Raw genomic sequence first — 19,994 nt, 5'->3', positions numbered from 1 at the left:
CCCTAGAATTTACTAGGAAGCCCAGGCTGGCCTCAAACATTGGGAGAGCCTCCTGTTACAGACTCCTCAGTATTGGTACTGTAGTCAAGAGCCATCATGCCTGGATTGGGCTACTGTTAAAAACTAAAACTAAAAATAGGCTTTAAAAGTCTAGCGTTTTTATCAGTGAACTTAAAATGCCAGAGCTGGCCTACTTGATCTGTAGATATGTATATATATATAAAAACTGGGAGATTCATGGGAAGAAAGAAAAAGATTTTTAAAAAGTTGTACACAGACAATGGGAGGTATTATAAATACATACTATAACAGATTATATACTTAATTTATGTTTTCAACAGTTTCAAAGAAATTGAACTTACAGTCTGCCACAAATATTACGGCACAGATAAATAAATGCTACTTAAAACATAGTCATAGTTTAGCAGTCATTATCTAAAATGTCATTAATTCAGTTCACTAAGCACTTACTGTTAAGAATGGATGTCTGGTGTTCTTGAGTACTCTGCTTTCCGTAAGAGTATGCGCCACTTCATCCTACAAAGAATAGACAAACTATAAAAACATGTTGTAAGTACTACAAATATGACACTTTCTCCACTTTTCAGAAATCAGAAGACACTGCTTAGACGTAAAGAAGAGTATCAATACACACTGGTATACTTCCTCTATTGCTTAGCTTCCCTGGCACCACTACATCCAAAAATCCAATTAACAGTGTAATTCTGAGGGGTAGAAGATATAAATTCATACAAACTCACTCATATTTGATCAAATTACATCAATAATGACAAAAAATAAACAATAAAATTATTCAAGAAGAAAAAAATTAAATATGTTGTTTTTTTCTTTAAAACAAATGACTTACCAGCTAATAACTATAGCACAACTTAGATAATATTTCCATAGTTATAATACATTTTATTCAGGGAGATGTTAAGATACAATTTAGTGAGAATCATAATACAAACTCTCCTACTAACAGTCAGTTATTTAAAAAGGAACCTCAGAGTACACATTTTAATTCTAAATTAAACATTTCAAACCCAAAAGTAAGAGAGTGCAAAAGAACATCTTTTTGTTTGATACTTTTTAATATTTTTCTTTTTCAAACTACTTCAAGTGAGTTTTAAAATGCAAACACATTGATAAAATAATGTATTTCTCCTAGAAGAGATCTCCTGGGTGGACTGGGGGTGGTTGGGGATAGGAACTTGAAAGGCTGGGTTGGGTTAGTGGAGTGGGAGAGTACCAAAAACGATGACTGCAAACGGATTGTATTTCGGGGTTAGGTAGAAACCTGATGCAAGGGACACTCTCACAAATGTACAAGGATGACCCCAGATAGAACTCCTAGCAATAGTGGCTACACAGCCTGAACTGTCATTAGATTGGTGACTACCCCAATTGTCATCAGAGAGGCTTCATCCAGGAACTGATGGAAACAGATGCAGAGACCCACAGACAAACATTAGGCTGAGGTCAGAGAATCCTGATGAAGAGAGAAAGGGAGGAAAGATTGTAAGAGACAGAGGAGTTGACACCACAAGAAAACCCACGGAAACAACTTAACCTGGCTGCTAGGAAGTCTTACAGAGTCTGAATCAACAACCGGGGAGTCTGATTGGACCAACGTAGGCCCTCTACATATATGTGACAGTTGTGTAGCTTGGTCCTCTTGTGGGACTCCTAACAATGGGAGCAGGGGCTGTCCCTAATGCTTTGGCTGGCTCTTGGGAACCTATTCCTCATATTAGGTTGCCTTGCCCAGCCTTAATACAAGGGGAGGTGCTTAGTCTTATGGCAACTTGATATGCCATGCTTGTTGATACCCATGACAGGCCTGCCCCTTTCTGAGAGGAAACAGAAGGAGTGGATTGGGGGGGGGGGGGAACGACTGCAGCTGGAATGTAAAATAAATTAATTAATTAAAAATTTAAAACGACATAAAAACAAACAAACAAAAAAGTATTTCCCCAATTGTGTTCTTTAGTTGTAAAAATCAAACTCTCATCTTGATTTGTAAAAGGCAAAGTAGAAGGGATTTTTTTTTAACATATGGAAAGCTGAAAACGTGTTTCATATTTCAAAAGTCTATTATCTTAAAGAAAGAAAGAGGGTAGCGACATCTCTACAGTTTGCTTCTAGGAAATTCTTAAATAAATACCTTGCTGGATCAACAATACTGTTGACAAATAAAAATTAGACTATAAAGAAAAAAATCAAGAGTAGAATAGCAGGACACTGAACTATACTTATTATCTGACAAAAGCATTTTACCTTAGTTTATGACTAAAAGAAAAATCAGTAACAGATTTATAAAACAAGCTAAAGCCGGGCGGTGGCACACACCATTAATCCTAACACTCAGGAGGCAGAGCCAGGTGGATCTCTGTGAGTTTGAGGCCAGCCTGGTCTACAGAGTGAGATCCAGGACAGGCACCAAAACTACACAGAGGAACCCTGTCTCAAAAAACAAAAAACAAAAACCAAAAACCAACAACAACAACAAAAAGAAGCTAATACTCTAAGGTCATTTGGGCAAAGGAATACCAACTGCGTATGAACAAAAAGTAAAGTGAATTAACAATGTAGTATTTAAAGCAAGTTAAGCCAAGATAAATAAAGCACTTCAGTCTTATTTTATAGGAGCCAGGTTTAAGTGCTCAAACAATTTGAAAGTCACTGCCACACTGTATTATTATGCCTAAATCAATTATAGTAACATTTTAACAGAAAATAAATCAGAAGCAGAAATGACATAAGAACTTATTGATTTTTATGCCCAGTAGTAACTAGCCTAATGGCTACCATACAGCAAGGACTTACTATTTGAACTGAATGTCATAAACTCAAAGGCTTCTTCATTCAACCATTACATCAACAACTATGCAGAATTATCTAGGTATAACTTACACACTGGAGACAGGGCCTTCAACAAAACAGAGAAGTCCCTGTTCTCATAGAAACTTCATTCTAAATAGTCAGACAGTGATCAGTATTAATAGAGAAAGCCAAGTAGGTATTGGATAATAAGCATCATCCAAAAATATGAATTGCATGAAATACATAACTAAGCAAGTGATACATAGATCTAAACCAATTCATGTAAAAATTCCTCACAGTGCACTTACTAAATGTTAATGACAATACAGATATAAAGTTGTTTTATAATAAAAAGGTAAGACTGCTTTATTCACAGATTTCACAAGCTAGTGAAGGTAAGTCACTCACCAATTTAAAAGCAATAGACTATTAACAAGAGGATTTATATGATATTATAAGTGAGACAGAGAAGGAAAAACCAATGGCATATAAGCACAGTAATGTAATCCAATGGGAACTGAAGGGCATAGTGGCTAGCACCATGTGATTTATACTTTTTAAAGTTTACCAATGCCATATTGGTGAGTACAGTAAAAAGAAAGGAGCAATTAGAAGACCAAAAAAGTACTCCAAGATAGAAACAGATAATTTAGGCTAATGAGGTAGTCTGAGGTATTTTTAGATTTAAAATCAAAAGAAATATTCTAAAAGTTACATGCCTCCACCAAAAAGGTAAATCAAAAGAAATGTGTTTTTATATGCAGTGAGAAAGATACAGAAAGAGTTAACATTTACTGCTATAAAGTAGTATGCTAAGTAATCTGAGTCAGTAAACTAGAGAAAGACTAAAAACAGTGAATAGCAAACCAATTTAATATCAGAAAAGATAATCTGGTGTTTTAGAAAACATTTTTATGGGGTATTTCATACTATTTTAGTAAAACAGCCATGTTACATACAATATTTTCCTAGATCAGTTAGTAAATTTCATGGGAAAAGACTTTTCCTCCTCTAAATTCTTCAATCTACTTAACCACATGTGCAGAGGCAAGCAAAGATATGCAGAGATAAAAGTTAATAAAATTCTTGGTGGTAAGAACACAATTGAATCTGGAAGAAATGGACAATTTTCTGGATAGATACCACATACCAAAGTTAAATCAAGACCAGATAAACTATTTAAATAGACCAATAACCCTTAAAGAAATAGAAACAGTCATTAAAAGTCTCCCAACCAAAAAAAGCCCAGGACCAGATGGTTTCAGTGCAGAATTCTACCAGATTTTCAAAGAAGAATTATGTCCAATACTCTTCAAAATGTTCCACACAATAGAAACAGAAGGAACATTACCAAATTCTTTCTATGAGGCTACAGTTACCCTGATACCCAAACCACACAAAGATGCAACAAAGAAAAAGAATTACAGACCAATCTCCCTCATGAACATTGATGCAAAAATACTAAAAAAATATTGGCAAACCGAATCCAAGAACACATCAAAAAAATTATCCACCATGACCAAGTAGGTTTCATCCCAGGGATGCAAGGAAGGTTCAACATACGAAAATCTGTCAATGTGATACACCATATAAACAAACTGAAAGAAAAAAACCACATGATCATCTCATTAGATGCTGAAAAAGCCTTTGACAAAATCCAACACCCCTTCATGATAAAAGGTCTTAGAGATATCAGGAATACAAGGAACATTCCTAAACATAATAAAGACAATTTACAGCAAGACAACAGCCACCATCAAATTAAATGGAGAGAAACTCAAAGCGATTCCACTAAAATCAGGAACAAGACAAGGCTGTCCATTCTCTCCATACTTATTCAATATAGTACTTGAAGTTCTAGCTAGAGCAATAAGACAACAAAAGGAGATCAAGGGGATACAAATTGGAAAGGAAGAAGTCAAACTTTCACTATTTGCAGAGGATATGATAGTATACATAAGTGACCCCAAAAATTCTACCAGGGAACTCCTATAGCTGATAAACTCCTTCAGTAAAGTGGCAGGATACAAGATCAACTCAAAAAAATCAGCAGCCCTCCTATACACAAATGATAAAAGGGATGAGAAAGAAGTCAAACATCACCCTTTACAATAGCCACAAATAATACAAAATACCTTGGGATAACACTAACTAAACAAGTGAAGGACCTGTTTGATAAGAACTTTAAGTCTCTAAAGAAAGAAATTGAAGAAGATATCAGAAAATGGAAGGATCTCCCATGCTCATGGGTAGGCAGGATTAACATAGTAAAAATGGCAATCTTACCAAAAGCAATCTACAGATTCAATGCAATCCCCATCAAAATCCCAACACAATTCTTCACAGACTTGGAAAGAACAATACTCAACTTCATATGGAAAAACATAAGACCCAGGATAGCTAAAAGAATCCTGTATAATAAAGCAACCTCTGGAGGCATCACCATCCCTGACCTCAAGCTCTACTATAGAGCTATAGTAATAAAAACAGCTTGGTACTGGTATAAAAAAAACGACATACAGACCAATGGAATCGATTGAAGACCCTGACATTAATCCACACACATATGAACACGTGATTTTTGACAAAGAAGCTAAAACTATACAATGGAAAAAAGAAAGTATCTTCAACAAATGGTGCTGGCATAGCTGGATGCCAATATGTAAAAGATTACAAATAGATCCATATCTGTCACCACGCACAAAACTCAAGTCCAAGTGGATCAAAGACCTCAACATAAATCCAGTTACATTGAACTTGATAGAAGAGAAAGTAGGAAGTACTCTTGAATGAATTAGCACAGGAGATCACTTCCTAAATATAACACCAGCAGCACAGACACTGAGCACAACAATTAATAAATGGGACCTCTTGAAACGGAGAAGCTTTTGTAGGGCAAAAGACATAGTCAATAAGACAAAAAGACAGCCTACAGAATGGGAAAAGACCTTCACCAACCCCACATCTGACAGAGAACTGATCTCCAGAGTATATAAAGAACTCAGGAAACTAGACATCAAAATACTGAACAATCCAATTAAAAAATGGGCTAAAGAGCTAAACAGAATTCTCAAAAGAAGCATCTCAAATGTCTGAAAGACATTTAAAGAAATGCTCAACATCCTTAGTCATGAGAGAAATGCAAATCAAAACGACTCTGAGATACCACCTTACACCTGTCAGAATGGCTATGATCCAAAACACTAATGACATTCTATGTTAGAGAGGATGAGGAGCAAAGGGAACACTCCTCCACTGTTGGTGGGAGTGCAACCTTGTACAACCACTGTGGAAATCAGTATGGCAGTTTCTCAGAAAACTGGGAATCGATCTACCTCAAGACCCAGCCATACCACTCTTGGGCATATACCCAAGAAATGCTCAATCATACTACAAAGAAACATGCTCAACTATGTTCACAGCAGCACTATTCATAATAGCCAGGACCTGGAAACAACCTAGATGCCCATCAACTGAAGAATGGATTAAGAAAATGTGGTACATATACACAATGGAGTACTACTCAGCAGAAAAAACCATGACAGCATGAAATTTGCAGGTAAATGAATGGAACCAGAAAACATCCTGAGTGAGGTAACCCAAACCCAGAAGGAAAAACATGGTATGTACTCACTCATAAGTGGATACTAGATATAAAGCAAAGAACAATCAGACTGCAACCCACAGAACCAGGGAGACTATATAGCAGGGGGGACCCTAGGATAACTGTGGCTTATAATAAGTTTTGGTTTTACTCAATCACTGAGCAAACCTAAGTGAAACATTTCACTATTAGGATAAGAATTTGTACTGTATCAAGCTGATAATAGAATAAATAAAGATATATGTTTATATATATATATATATATATATATATATATATAAAGATTAAAAAGAATACAATTGAGAGGTAACAAGATAGACCAATTAATACTTTAAAATGTATTTTCTATCATAATTTGTATTTGAGGTTAGAAAATTTCCCATTAATGCAAGTTTAATGGTACTGTATTTCACATACTAATTAGTTTTTCTATGAAGATATGGTACATACAAGCTAAGAAGTAAACACAGATGCCAATAATTTTTAAGCACAGTTAAAAGCAACATGTCAAAACAAGAAGTTAAAAATAACAGTGGCAAAACTTAGTGGCTAAAACAATGCGATGCTTTAAAAATTCATTTGTTGATGATAATTACAAATGAAGAGTTTTAGAAGTACTAAAATTTAAAAGAATAATGCTCTTATAAAAATGCCTTTGAAGTACAGATTTCCATATATTCAACCATCCTGAAATACTAAACAATGAGTCTTCAAGACTAATTTCTTTCAGAGTAAGAAGTTTGGAAGGAGATTATTTTCTGAGGGCATGAGGCACAATCATTCTTTCCAATTTTCTTACTAACCCTCCAAGATAAATGGCCTAAAATTCTTCCTTCATTTGCTCACTCACAGTTTTATGACAGTTGTTTGTTTGAATGAGAAAAAACAAGAGAAGGAAAGAAAATAGAATACTAATTAAAAACGAAACAGGAATACATGTTTATACCATTAACAAAGATCCAAAGGTGAAACCTGGGTTTATGAATATGATTGTATTAGTAAATTGAAATTCATAGAATATAATTTCTCAAGCATAAATCAAACAGTATTAGTCCATCTCCACCTCCAATTATAATGCTCATTTCTACTTCATCTGCCTCCTATCTTCAAACATCTCAATGTCTACGTAACCAGATCCTTGTTCCATTAACATTATTTTCTGTATATTGGCAACAGGTGTCCTGTGATTGACTCTGTCACAAGCTGGCTGACATGAGAATATTTTGTGTATGAAGGCATTTACTTCCTCCCTCCCTCCAGAGTAATAAATGAAATGGAAGGAAAAATGGAAGTGAGCATTATACACAGGAGTACAAGTGCAGAAGGCACACTGTTTTAATCAAAGCACAGTAACTTCCAAGGATCACTGTTTACTTGCTCAATGTCTCCACAAGCCTTGTATTAGCAACCTAGTCCTATTTGCCTGCCTACTTTTTATGAGACATGCCATACTTATCAAGCTCTAAATCATGGCTCTAAGCTCTTCCCCCACCCCATCCTAAAGTTTGAGCACTGGACTAGATTCAAATTTCTAACATTTCTTCCCTCTCTATTTGCTTTCACATTATTCCTTAATTTGTCTTCTCAAAATGTTTTTACCTACTTGAAGGGGCGGGGGGGGGGGGAGGGGGGGGAGAAACATTGAAGAGGACTCAAGTTGAAATGAAGACGGAAAAGCAAATACCAAGAACCAAGACAGAAAGCTCAAAGGACAACCTTACAAGTAGAATGGATCAAACAAAAGATAAAATATCAGTCCTCAAAGATGAAATTGTGGGAACTGGAACAAATAAATGAAGAATATAATTTTTTTAAAACACAGAAAAGGAACATACAGGAAATGTGAGACACCATGAAAAGACTAAACATTCTATTTATAGCAATAAATGAGAAGAATCCCAGAGAAATGACATAGACCAGATCTTCAACAAGATTAAAGATAAAAATTTCACCAAACTAAGGAAAGACACAAATGCAAAAAAGACACAGAACAAAAAATAGACAAGACCAGAAAAGAAAATGCCCCTAGCATATCACATTTAAAACACTAAGTATACCTAATGAAGAAAATTTATTGAAAGCTGCAGGAGGAAAAAGTCACATATAAAGGAAAATCCATCAGAAAAACAGCTGATTTCTCAATGGCAACTTTGAAAGCCAGAAGAGTCTGTAAGTCCTAAAAGACTATGATAGCCAACCTAAAATACTATGTCCAGCAAAACTATCTGTCATAATTAAAGGAGATTTAAAATTTTCCATGATATGAGTAGCCTAAAATTTTATATCCAACAAGCAAACCTAAAGGAAATATAGGAAGAAATATCTAGTGCTGAACTGAGAAGTGAACATAGCCACGGGACTGAAGACTAACTACTAAGCAAGTTCTACTGAGAACATAAATAACAATACCAAAATATTAACCCCACAATGACTAGGATCAACACACACATTTCAATGATAACTTTAAATATCAATGGCCTCAATTATCCAATTAATAACAAAGGATGGCTGAATGCATTAAGAAACAAAATTCATCTATCTGTTGTCTACAAGAAACACATCTTAGTTTTATAATTTATTTATTTGCATTTTCTGTACATTGGGTTTTGCCTGCATGTATGTTTGTGTGAGGGTGTCAGATCCCCTGGAAGAGGAGTTACAGATAGTTGTGAGCTGCCATGTGGCACTGGGAATTGAACCTGAGTCCTCTGGAAAAGCAGCCAGTGCTCTTAACTGTTGAGCCATCTCTCAAGGCCCACATCTTAGTTTAAGAGATAGGCACTGCCTTAGAGTAAAAGGATGAACAAAAGAATTCTAATCAAACAGGACCAAGAAGTAAGTAGGATTAACTATCCTAACTGACAAAACTGACTTCAAACTAAAAGTAATCAGAAGAGATAGACACTTCATTCTACTGAAGGTAACAGTTAACCAAGAAGGCATTACTATCCCAAATATATATGCACCACACTCCAGTTCACCTAATTAAAAAAAAAAGTATTATTAGATTTAAAGACACAGATTAACATCAACCCTTTAATAGTTCATGATTTCAATACCCCATTTTCTCCAATAGACAGGTCATCTAGACAAAAAATGAACAGGAAAAAAATCAGAATTAAATGGCTTTACACATCAAATAGCCTTAACAGATATCTACAGAATATTCTACATAAACACCAAAAGATATACATTTTACTCAGTAGCACACAGAAGTGCTGTGGGATGTTCTGTATGGCAAATGTGTTGCTAATTAGTCAATAAATAAAACACTGATTGGCCATTGGCTAGGCAGGAAGTGTAGGCGGGACAAGGAGGAGAATAAAGCTGGGAAGTGGAAGGCTGAGTCAGAGAGACACTGCCAGCCACCACGATGACAAACAGCATATGAAGATGCCGGTAAGCCACGAGCCATGTGGCAAGGTATAGATTAATAGAAATGGATTAATTTAAGCTGTAAGAACAGTTAGCAAGAAGCCTGCCATGGCCATACAGTTTGTAACCAATATAAGTCTCTGTGTTTACTTGGTCGGGTCTGAGGCTGTGGGACTGGCAGGTGATAGAGATTTGTCCTGACGGTGGGCCAGGCAGGAAAACTCTAGCTACACAGAAGCTTCTCTAAAATTCTTCTAAAAAATTATGTGTACCAGTATGACCTGATACACAAGACAAATCTTTACAAATTCAGAAAAATTGAAATAACACCAAGTATCATGTGATCATTATGCAATAAAACTTAAAATTGACAGCAAATTTCTAGTAAATACACAACCTATTACTGAATGATAAAAGGGTCAAATAAAAAAAAATCAAGAAAGAAAGAAAAATTTTCCTAGGACTAAATGAAAGAGAAAACACAACACAAAACCTCTAGGACTCATTGGAAGCAGTCCTATCAGAGAAATGTATAGCTCTAAGGGCCTACATTAAAAAAAAAAAAAAAATCAGAGCAGAAAAAAAAATTAATTAATTAATTAATGATGCAACTCAAAAAACTTGGAAAAACAATAGCAAACTGAATCTAAACCCAGCAGATGACAGGAAATAAAAGGAGAAAGTAATGAAACAGAAATAAAACAATATCAAGAATTGATGAATCTAAGACCTAGTTCTTTGAGAACATAAAAAAAAAAAAAAAAAAGTGGACAGACCTTTGGCCCAACTAATCAAAAGAAAGAAAGAGAAGATTCAAATGAATAGAATCAGAAATGAACAGGGAAACATTACAGGAGATACCAAAGAATTTCAATAAGATAAAGGAATACTTGAAAAATCTGTATTCCATTAAGTTGGAAAACCTAAAAGAAACTGATGACTTTGTAGATTCAGCCAAACCACCAAAATTAAGCCAAGAAGTAAACAACCTAAACAGACCCATAACAAATGAGGAGATTAAAATACTAATAAAAAGATTTCCTGTGGGGGGCAGGGTCGGAGGAGAGGGGCACATGCCTTTAATCCCAGTACTCAGGACACAGAGGCAGGTGGATCTGAGTTCCAGGACAGCCAGGGCTACACAGAGAAACCCTGTCTTGAAAAAGCAAAAACAAACAAACAAGTTTCCAACTAAAACTGTCCAGGTGCAAATGGACTTACATCCCTTCTAAACTATTCAAACAGATACAAACAGAAGAACCACTCCCAGCTTCTATGTGACCAATATCACTCTAATACCAAACCCAGGCAAAGACACAACAAAAACAGAAAACTAGAGGCCAACATCCCTAATGAATACAGATTTAAAAAGAGCTCAATAAAATACTTACAAACCAAATACAGACCTAAATAGCAAAAAGTTTATCAACTATGGCCTAGCTGGCTTTGAGATGTAAGGATGGCTTATACACAGAAAGTCAATATATGTAGCCAGGAGTGTTGGAGTGTTCCTCTAGTCCCAGGACTTGGGAGGCAGAGGCAGGAGGAGCTCTGAGTTTGAGGTCTGCAAAGTCAGTTCCAGGACAGAGAAACCCTCATTCAAAAACAAACAAACAAAACAACAACAATAACAAAAACACCAACAAAAACATAAATAAACTTCATAATGGACTTAAAGACGAGAAAAAAAAACAACACATGATCACCTCAATAAATGCAGAAAGGCCTTTGATAAAATCCAAAGTGACTTCACGATAAAAGTCCTATAAAAAACAGGACTAGAGGTAATATTACTCCTCATAATAATAAAAGCTATTACCCTGGCTAGTTTTTATTTCAATTTGACACAAGTTACTCACCAGAGAGAAAGGAGCCTCAATTGAGAAACTGTCTCCACAAGATCGGGTAGTAGGCAAGCTTATGGAACATTTTCTTAATTAGTGATTGAAGTAGGAGGGTTCAGCCCATTGTGGGTGGGGCCACCCCTTGGCTGTGATACTGGGATGTATAAAAAGGCAGGCTAAGCAAGCCATGTGGAGCAAGCCAGTAAGTCATGCCCCAGCACTACTTGAGTTCCTGTCCTGACTTCCTTCAACAATGGACTATGATGTGTAAATATAAGCCAAAGAAACCTCTTTCCTCCCCAATCTGCTTTTTGATCATGGTATTTCATCATAACAATTGTAACCCTAACTAAGAGTTATAGCTATAAATAAGAAACGCATAGTCAACAGCAACCTAAATGGAGAAAAAAACGTAAGTCAACCCCACCAAAGACAGAAATCACAGAGATGTCCACTCTCCCGACTCCTCCACTGCACTTGAAGTACTAGCTGGAGCAATCAGGGAAGAGAAAAAAATTAAAGATCTAAAATAAAAAAAGAAGTTAAAATCAATCATCCTTATTTGCATTGCACACAGCATGACACTATATATGAAAGATCCCAAAAATTCTACCAGAAGCCTTCTAGAAATGATAAATTCATCAATAGTGGAAAGATAATGGATCAACTTGTACACATCAATAGTTTTTCTATACATCAACAACAAATATACAGAAAAAGATGTCATGGATCTACTCCCATTCACAACAGCCTCAAAGAAAATACAGTATCTAGCAATAAACCTAACCAAGGAGGTAGAGGACCTTTGCAATAAATATTTTAAACCTCTGAAGAAAGAGATAAAGACACTAGGAAATGGAAAGGCATCCCAGGCTTATGAATTGGTAGAATTAATGGTGTGAAAATTACCACTCCACCAAAGGTATTTATAAATTTCAATCCCAATCAAAATCTCCTCCTCCTCTTCAGAGAAAGAAAAAAAAAATATCCTAAATTCATATGAAACCACAAAAGACCCTGTATAGACAAAACAATCCTGAGCAAGCAAGCAAACAAAGAAACAATTCTGGAGGGAGTCCATTCTGGAGGGATTCCAGTCTGGAGGGATTCCATTCCAGATCTCAAGATATATTACAGAGCCACAGTAATAAAAATATAGTCCTGACATAAAAACAAACATATGGGGCATTGGAACAGGATTGAAAATTCAAACATGAATACATGTAACTTCAGCCATTTAATATTTGACAAAGATGACAAAAACATGCTCTAGAAAAGAATGCATCTTCATAAATGGTGCTGGGAAAATTGAATGTCCACATGCAGAAGAACGAAATTAGCCCCCATCTATCACCTTGCACAGAAACTGTTTCCAAATGGTTCAAAGACTTAAATGTGAACCTGAAACACTGGAACTGTTAGAAGAAAGCACAGGCAGTACCCTACAGGACACAGGTACAAAAAGGACTTCTGTATACTCCTTTTGCCCAAGAATTAAGGGCACCAAGTGATAAGTTGGACTGCATGGCTGAAGAAACAATCAACCAGGTGAAGAGGAGGACACAAAACGGAGAGAATCTTCACTAGCTCTATATCTGACAGAGGATTAATACCCAGAATATATAAAGAATTCAAAAACGAAGAGTATAAAAACAAACGACTCATTCAAAAACAAACAAACAAACAGGCCTGAGATCTAAACAAAGAGTTCTCAAAATAAGGGTGGAGGTGGCTTAAAAAAACTCGCTCAAAAAACATTCTTACTATCTAGCAATTAGGGAAATGCAAATCAAAACAACTTTGAAATTTCATCTTACCAATCTCAGTTGGCAAAGATCAACAAAATAACTGACAAAAAATGCTGGAGGGAATGTAAGGAAAGGGGGACCCACCTGTTGGTGGGATTGTAAGCTGATCTAGCCACTCTGGAAATCATTGTGGTAGAGTCCCCAAAAAGCTAAAAATAAACCTACCATATGACCCATATATACCACTTCTTGGCATATGACCAACTCCACAGGTACTGCTCAGCCATGTTCACTGCTGCTCTATGCATAATAGCTAGGAAATAAAAACCACCTACATGTCCTTCAACTGATGAATGGGGAATGAAATTGATATGGCACATTATACATAATGGAAAAATAGTGAAAGCAACACTAATGTAATTAGTGATGTGGATCACAAATATATAGTTAAAACATTCCTTCAAATTAACAAATGAAATATTTCCTCAATGGAATAAAACAGCTTCACTATAATTTACATAATACTATACACTGCTGAAAACCTTAAAACGAACACTGTTGTTTACTAATAGGTAATAGTTTAAACTCAATGTTTTGATTGCTTCATGAAATCTCTATACCATTTACAAGAATGTGCACAGATACACGTTCATACTAAGAAGCTTTTCGACTCAAGTTACCTTTGCAATAATGACTTCTTTCTTCAGAATCTTCATAGCATAGTATTTTCCACTTGCTTTCTCTCGAACTAAAATAACTTTTCCAAAAGTGCCTTTACCTAGTAGTTTCAAATAGTCAAAATCATTCATTGTCTGGAAAATATAAAGTAGAAAACCACAATCAAATAGTTGACACAATTTACTGTTAGTCTGCTTGTAATAATTGCACTGTAAACTCGATATTGATCCTACTAATTTCTAGACCAATTTCAAATAAAAAAAAAGCATACTACTATTGGTTGTTTCTTAAGCAACCTTGAATACTGAAAATAATGGAGTTTTCAGAGTTTGTAGAAATTATTTTGAACCTAGAATTTCTCCATCAGTCAAATTATTAGTTAACTGACAGAACATTTTTTAAAAATAAAATAAGGCTTTTAAAAAGTATTTTCCAGTTCTCAGGCTTTTTTAAATTAAGTGCTACCTCAGAAGAAGTGATATCTAAGAACATACACAAACATTTTAAAATACAAGCAAAGAAGCATTTTTCAAAGAAACAAGAGAAAAGAACAATAGAAAGTGTCAATTTCCAGCCATATTGATCAGGAAGATAGACACAAAGATAAAATTACCAACATGAAATGACAAAGGAGACATCACTACAAAACCTACAGGAATTAAAGGGACCGTGAGAGAATAAACTGCTTTATGCCAGTAAAATTGACACTGAAATGAAATAAGCAAATTACCTACATCACAAACTACAAAAGCCCACTGACAAAGTAAAAGATAAGCTGAACAGCCCTGTATAAGAACTGAATTTGTACTAAAACTTTTTACAATAAGGAAAAGTCCACAACATTTAAAGAAAAAAATGTTACCAATTCTGCACAAACTCTTCTTGAAATCCAGAATGAGAAAAATATTTTTCAATTCACTCCTTGAGGCCAGAATCACTCTGACATTAAAAACCATTTTAAATATTTCATAAATGAATGGCTACATTCAATTTTAGTATCACTTGACTATAATTTGGGTAATTTTAACCAAATGTCAAATTATAATGTCTTAACACATCTAGTTCAAAGGAAAAGTAAATGTCAAAAAGAGAGCAGGAGAAATAACATATACTTATTGATTCAATTATAAGTCAAATGTAGATGCACATATGTGGAAAACAGTTACAGTCATTTAAAAAATGATAGATAGCTAGACATATTTCATTTAACTAACAGATTTAAAAACTCAGAGGATAAGGACCAAACTATGAGACCCCAAATATGACTGTCTTGTTGCCACCAAGCAGCAGTCCATCTCTTTCCCATATTCACCCACTTCCTCTCACTTCCTCCCTCCCCAACTCTCAGTCTCTATCTGATTGGCAATTTTTTCTTTTTAAAATTTTTTTTATTCATTTTACATACCAACCACAGATCCCTCTCTCATCCCTCCTCCTGAATGCCCCCCATCCCCGTCTTCTTGACCTACCCCTAGTCCCCTCCTCCAAAAGGGTAAGTTCTCCCATGGGGCGACAGCTAAGCCTAGTACATTTAGTCGAGGCAGGACCAGGCCCCTCCCCGCTGCATCAAGGGTGAGTGTCCGACTATAGGTAACGGGGTCCAGAAAGCCAGATCATGCACTGGGGATAGATCCTGAGCACATTGCCAGGGGCCCCTCAAACAGATCCAGCTACACATCTCTCTCCTGTATGCAGAGGGCCTAGTCCGGTCCCATGCAGGTTCCACAGCTGTCAATCTAAAGTTCATGACTTCCTATGAGCTTGGTTCAATTGTCTCTGTAGATTTCCCATCATGATCTTGACCCCTACCCCCACCCCGTGGCATTTTTAATAGTGTATAAGTACACAATTTCCCCATTCCCTTTTCGCTTTCCAGCCCCTCCTTGCACCTTCCTGCTCTCTTTCAAATTCATGGCTCCTTAAACTATTTGATCAAATAGTCTATGCCAGTTCCAGAGCCAGCCTTTAGACATGGCACTTACAAGTTTTTTCTCTTTTAGAAACTCTCAAGAGATGGCTTTCCTCCTGTGTGGAAGCTGAGGTTACCTTGTTGGAGGAAGAACTATACACCAAGAGCCTGTAAGATAAGATACCACATGCACAAAGAGAAAGTGCAGAAACCATGAAGGCAAAAGTCAACACCAAACCCTGGGACATAACAAAAAGTTTTCTTTGGATTTTTCAAGGCCAGCACATGGGCAGCCAAAAATAAATTATTTGAGGATCTATGCAAGAACAGCAGAACAGCCCATCTAGCAACAAAACCATACAAAATAACATAGCTATTGTTTCTGCTATTTTCATGGCAATAAACAGGTAAAGTCTGGTAACCAAGCCAAAATTCATTTTATTGTTCAACATAGCATATAGTACTTTCTTTATTTTTCATCTAAAACCACTAAAAATGACACTAATATACACAATTACTAAATACTATTGTTATCTCTAAGTCTTGGAGACAAAAATAGGGAAATAATTTGTAAATTGCTTTATGACATTTTCAGATGAAAAGCAACATACATAAAACATTACCACAATCCTTGAAGGTTGCAATTTTTAGGGACAAGAGGCAAAAAAAGTAAAATAATATAGCAGTCTTCAACTGAGTTTCAGTTTCTGTCAGTTTGCCAATCTTTTGAAAAAGGAATTTACACAAAAACTAATATTAGTTAAATAGTATTCTAAATGACATCACCAGAAACAGGTTATGTATCTATTTTGACAGAGCTTCAACAAATTAAAAGGGCCTTTATAGCAAATGTACATGCTCAGAATGGCATACACAGAAACTACCTAATATTTGCAAAGTGAAATAGAAGCTATTACAGAATGTTTTCCTTTTGGGGATACAAGAAAAGATATGATAAAAGTGTTAATGATTAACAAAAAGAGGACACAATTAAAAGGCTAGGCATGACAATACAAACCTATTACCCAAAGACTATAGGCCCATACATAATAGATACAAAGCTAGCCTGGGCTACATAGCAGGTATACACATCTACACACACACACAGAGGAACACACACACACATATACACACATACATATACATATACAGAGACATAGAAGAAAGCATCACTAGATGGAGGCATGGATAATCTTCAGAAATATGAATCCCTTAAAACTGGCCATTTTAAGCAAAGAAATCAGTGTCTACACACAACAAAAGCCTTACAAACATATTCAAATCATACACATCCCTTTGAAACATCTTCAAAAAGAAGGATATTTAAATTTGATTGTCGGACCTTGTCTCTTTTCTCCATTATGCAGTGTCTCCCTTTTCAAGAGTCCTGGGTGCTTGGACAAATACTGTGGCAACAGAGTCCTAGGTGTTTCAACAAATACTTTGGCAATACTCGACTCTGGGAACAAATCAAATTTCTGCATGGCCAAGAGGCAGAAGTCAAGACCACTCTCAGCATAGCTACCTTGACCATTAAAGTGTCCTCTGAATAGTATTGTCCATTTTCAAAAAAAAAAAATGTATTTTGCCAAGTATGAAAACTTGTTTATTTCAAATGTGTTCAAGTCCAAAATTTTTTTAAAAATGTAAATCACAATTCTTTTCATGGTGAATGATGCACATATAGGAAACAGTTCTAAATCTAGTTATCATATATGTCACTGTAATATTGGACACTTTAAACTATTGGACTCATTACAGAGAAGTCAGTGATACAAACATTCATTTTTTTATACTCCTGTGATTTAAAATTATTTTAAATTACTACATACACTTAAAATTATATATAAAAAAAACAATGAGAATCATATATGGTTAAGACCTTGAGCCCCAAATACATTAAAAATATTTCTATCAGCTGAGCCTGTAGCAGAGACCTGTACTCCCAGCTACTTGTGAAGCTGAGCCAAGGGTTTTATAAGTGAAAGTCAATCTGGGATAGAGCATGGGTTCAAGGCCATTCTAGGCAACTTAGTGAAAACCTATCTAAAATTTTAAAAAAATAAAAAGTAACCATAAAAAAGCTCAGTAGTAGAGGATTTGCATAACATGTATGAGGTCCTAGGCTCAATCTCCAATACTGAAAAAAAATTCTAGCAAGTTTTTATTTTTAAACCCAAATTTCAGTAAATAATTCTAAGACACTTAATTACTTTTATGAGACAAAGTAGGATACTAACTACAATCATTAACACTGACTTTATATTTACTATATTTAAATGCAAAATATCCCCTCAATTTAAGACTCACAAGTACATGAGTTAGGTACAATAATTACCCCATTTTGATTGATAAAGAAGCTAAAAGATGAGTTAGGAGATCTACCCACGCATTAGGATTCAGGGATCTTCACGTTCTACCACTATTTTACAATATTAACATTCTGCTGATGTACGATCCAAAGAAATGTTACACAGTGAGGTTATATAATGTATAATTAAAAGATTTAGATATCTGAGTATGATATTTAACTTGTATTATCAGATGTCTCAACTATAAAATGGCATATTAGTTGTCTATACCTCAAATGACTTTTAAATGGCTAAGATAAATGCAAAAGTACTGCTCAGAGCCTACTGCAAAATAAGCACAAAATAAACACTTATTAATGGTTAGTGATAAAGAAGAATTATATTCAACTTAGTAATTATAAAAAAGTATGATTCAGTTATCATTTATAACCATTCTTCTCAAGAAAATATCCTCACATATTTCCACTATTACCTTCTAAAATTGTGTGTCTATTCAATATTATTGCTGATCAATGTCCATACTTATATTTAATACCCTTCCATTGATTGGATATAGTACATCAATTTACAGTGTTACAAGGTCACCATTTTCAATTCCTGGCTTAACAGTATCTTACTGATCTGTTAAGCATATATTTAGAATTCCAGAAAAATTAAACAGGGTAGAGCTGGTATAACTTGCTTTTTAATGAAGTAGTTTAAAATTCAAAGGACGAGATTAACTGGAACTTGATTCAAATTAACACAATCAAACTTCAAGTTATACACATCCATGGAAAAGGAAATTTCTGATCTTAATAAATGGGTAAAGATAGGTTATATTCATCTTCCTGACTGAGAAATCAACTTATAATGACCTATATATTCAAACCAACAACCACAAAAGAGAGGATTCATCTACATAAAGGACAGAAAAGGGGGCATATAGAGGTGACGTAGCAGTTAAGCACATGGGCTGCTCTTCTACTAGAAAATTTTGGTTCGATTCCCACATGATGCTCACAACTATATGTAACTCCAATTCTAGGGAATCTAATGCCCCTCTTCTCAACTCCCCAGGCACTGCACAAACTTGGTGCACAGATACACTTGAAAGCAAAATATCCATATTTTGCATGTAATATAAAATGGGGGGAAATTAAAAATAAAAAGACAGAAATGTTCAGTCATCAAGTACAGAATGTTAATTAAAGAAAAAACTTTACATAGTCAATTAATTCTCTAAGTTGTGACTATATAATTTCAATAAGTTCACAGATAGATAGCATGTGGAAAGGTAAGGATTTGAATCCAGGAAATATAACATGAAAAGCAATTCTGCTCACTATACTAACACCAAATGGCAGAGTTCAATAGTAGAGGAACATTTGCATACCCCATAGTTCAAAATACCAGCACTGTGAAATTAATTAATTTATTAATCAACTAGTTAATTAAACAAGTGAAAAACATAATTGACAATACTTTGAGTATTTGTTTTTTTCACACCTGAATATAATTTATAAAATAAACAGCAAATATATATTTAACATATACATGCAAATAACATTTCAATCTACTATATTGACCATCAAGCTAAAGCTTGGATAGCTTCAGTCCATTCTTCCCTATACGTGGGAATTTTCAAATAATCACATTAGACTAGTTTTGAATACCATTTTTTACATAATGAAGTTATTTTAAAATTTTTATAGTAAT

At 35.0% G+C, this 19,994-nt stretch overlaps 1 protein-coding gene across 2 annotated transcripts in view; it reads right to left on the bottom strand.

The window, feature by feature from the left end:
• The window catches only part of Akt3 (AKT serine/threonine kinase 3), a 236,334-nt gene that overhangs the window by 71,234 nt on the left and 145,106 nt on the right, over window positions 1–19,994 (bottom strand). For both annotated transcript variants that reach the window (XM_059280533.1, XM_059280534.1), the window contains exons 5-6: window positions 14,078–14,209; window positions 472–537 (exon numbers count right to left, since the gene is read on the bottom strand). In XM_059280533.1, the coding sequence (XP_059136516.1) occupies window positions 472–537; window positions 14,078–14,209 (198 nt within the window). The remainder of the gene's footprint in view (window positions 1–471; window positions 538–14,077; window positions 14,210–19,994) is intronic.

Source organism: Peromyscus eremicus, chromosome 15 (assembly GCF_949786415.1).
Source record: "Peromyscus eremicus chromosome 15, PerEre_H2_v1, whole genome shotgun sequence".
Taxonomy (NCBI): domain Eukaryota; kingdom Metazoa; phylum Chordata; class Mammalia; order Rodentia; family Cricetidae; genus Peromyscus; species Peromyscus eremicus.
The sequence above is the reverse complement of the archived record's forward strand: the minus strand, read 5'-3'. Positions and strand labels throughout refer to the sequence as shown.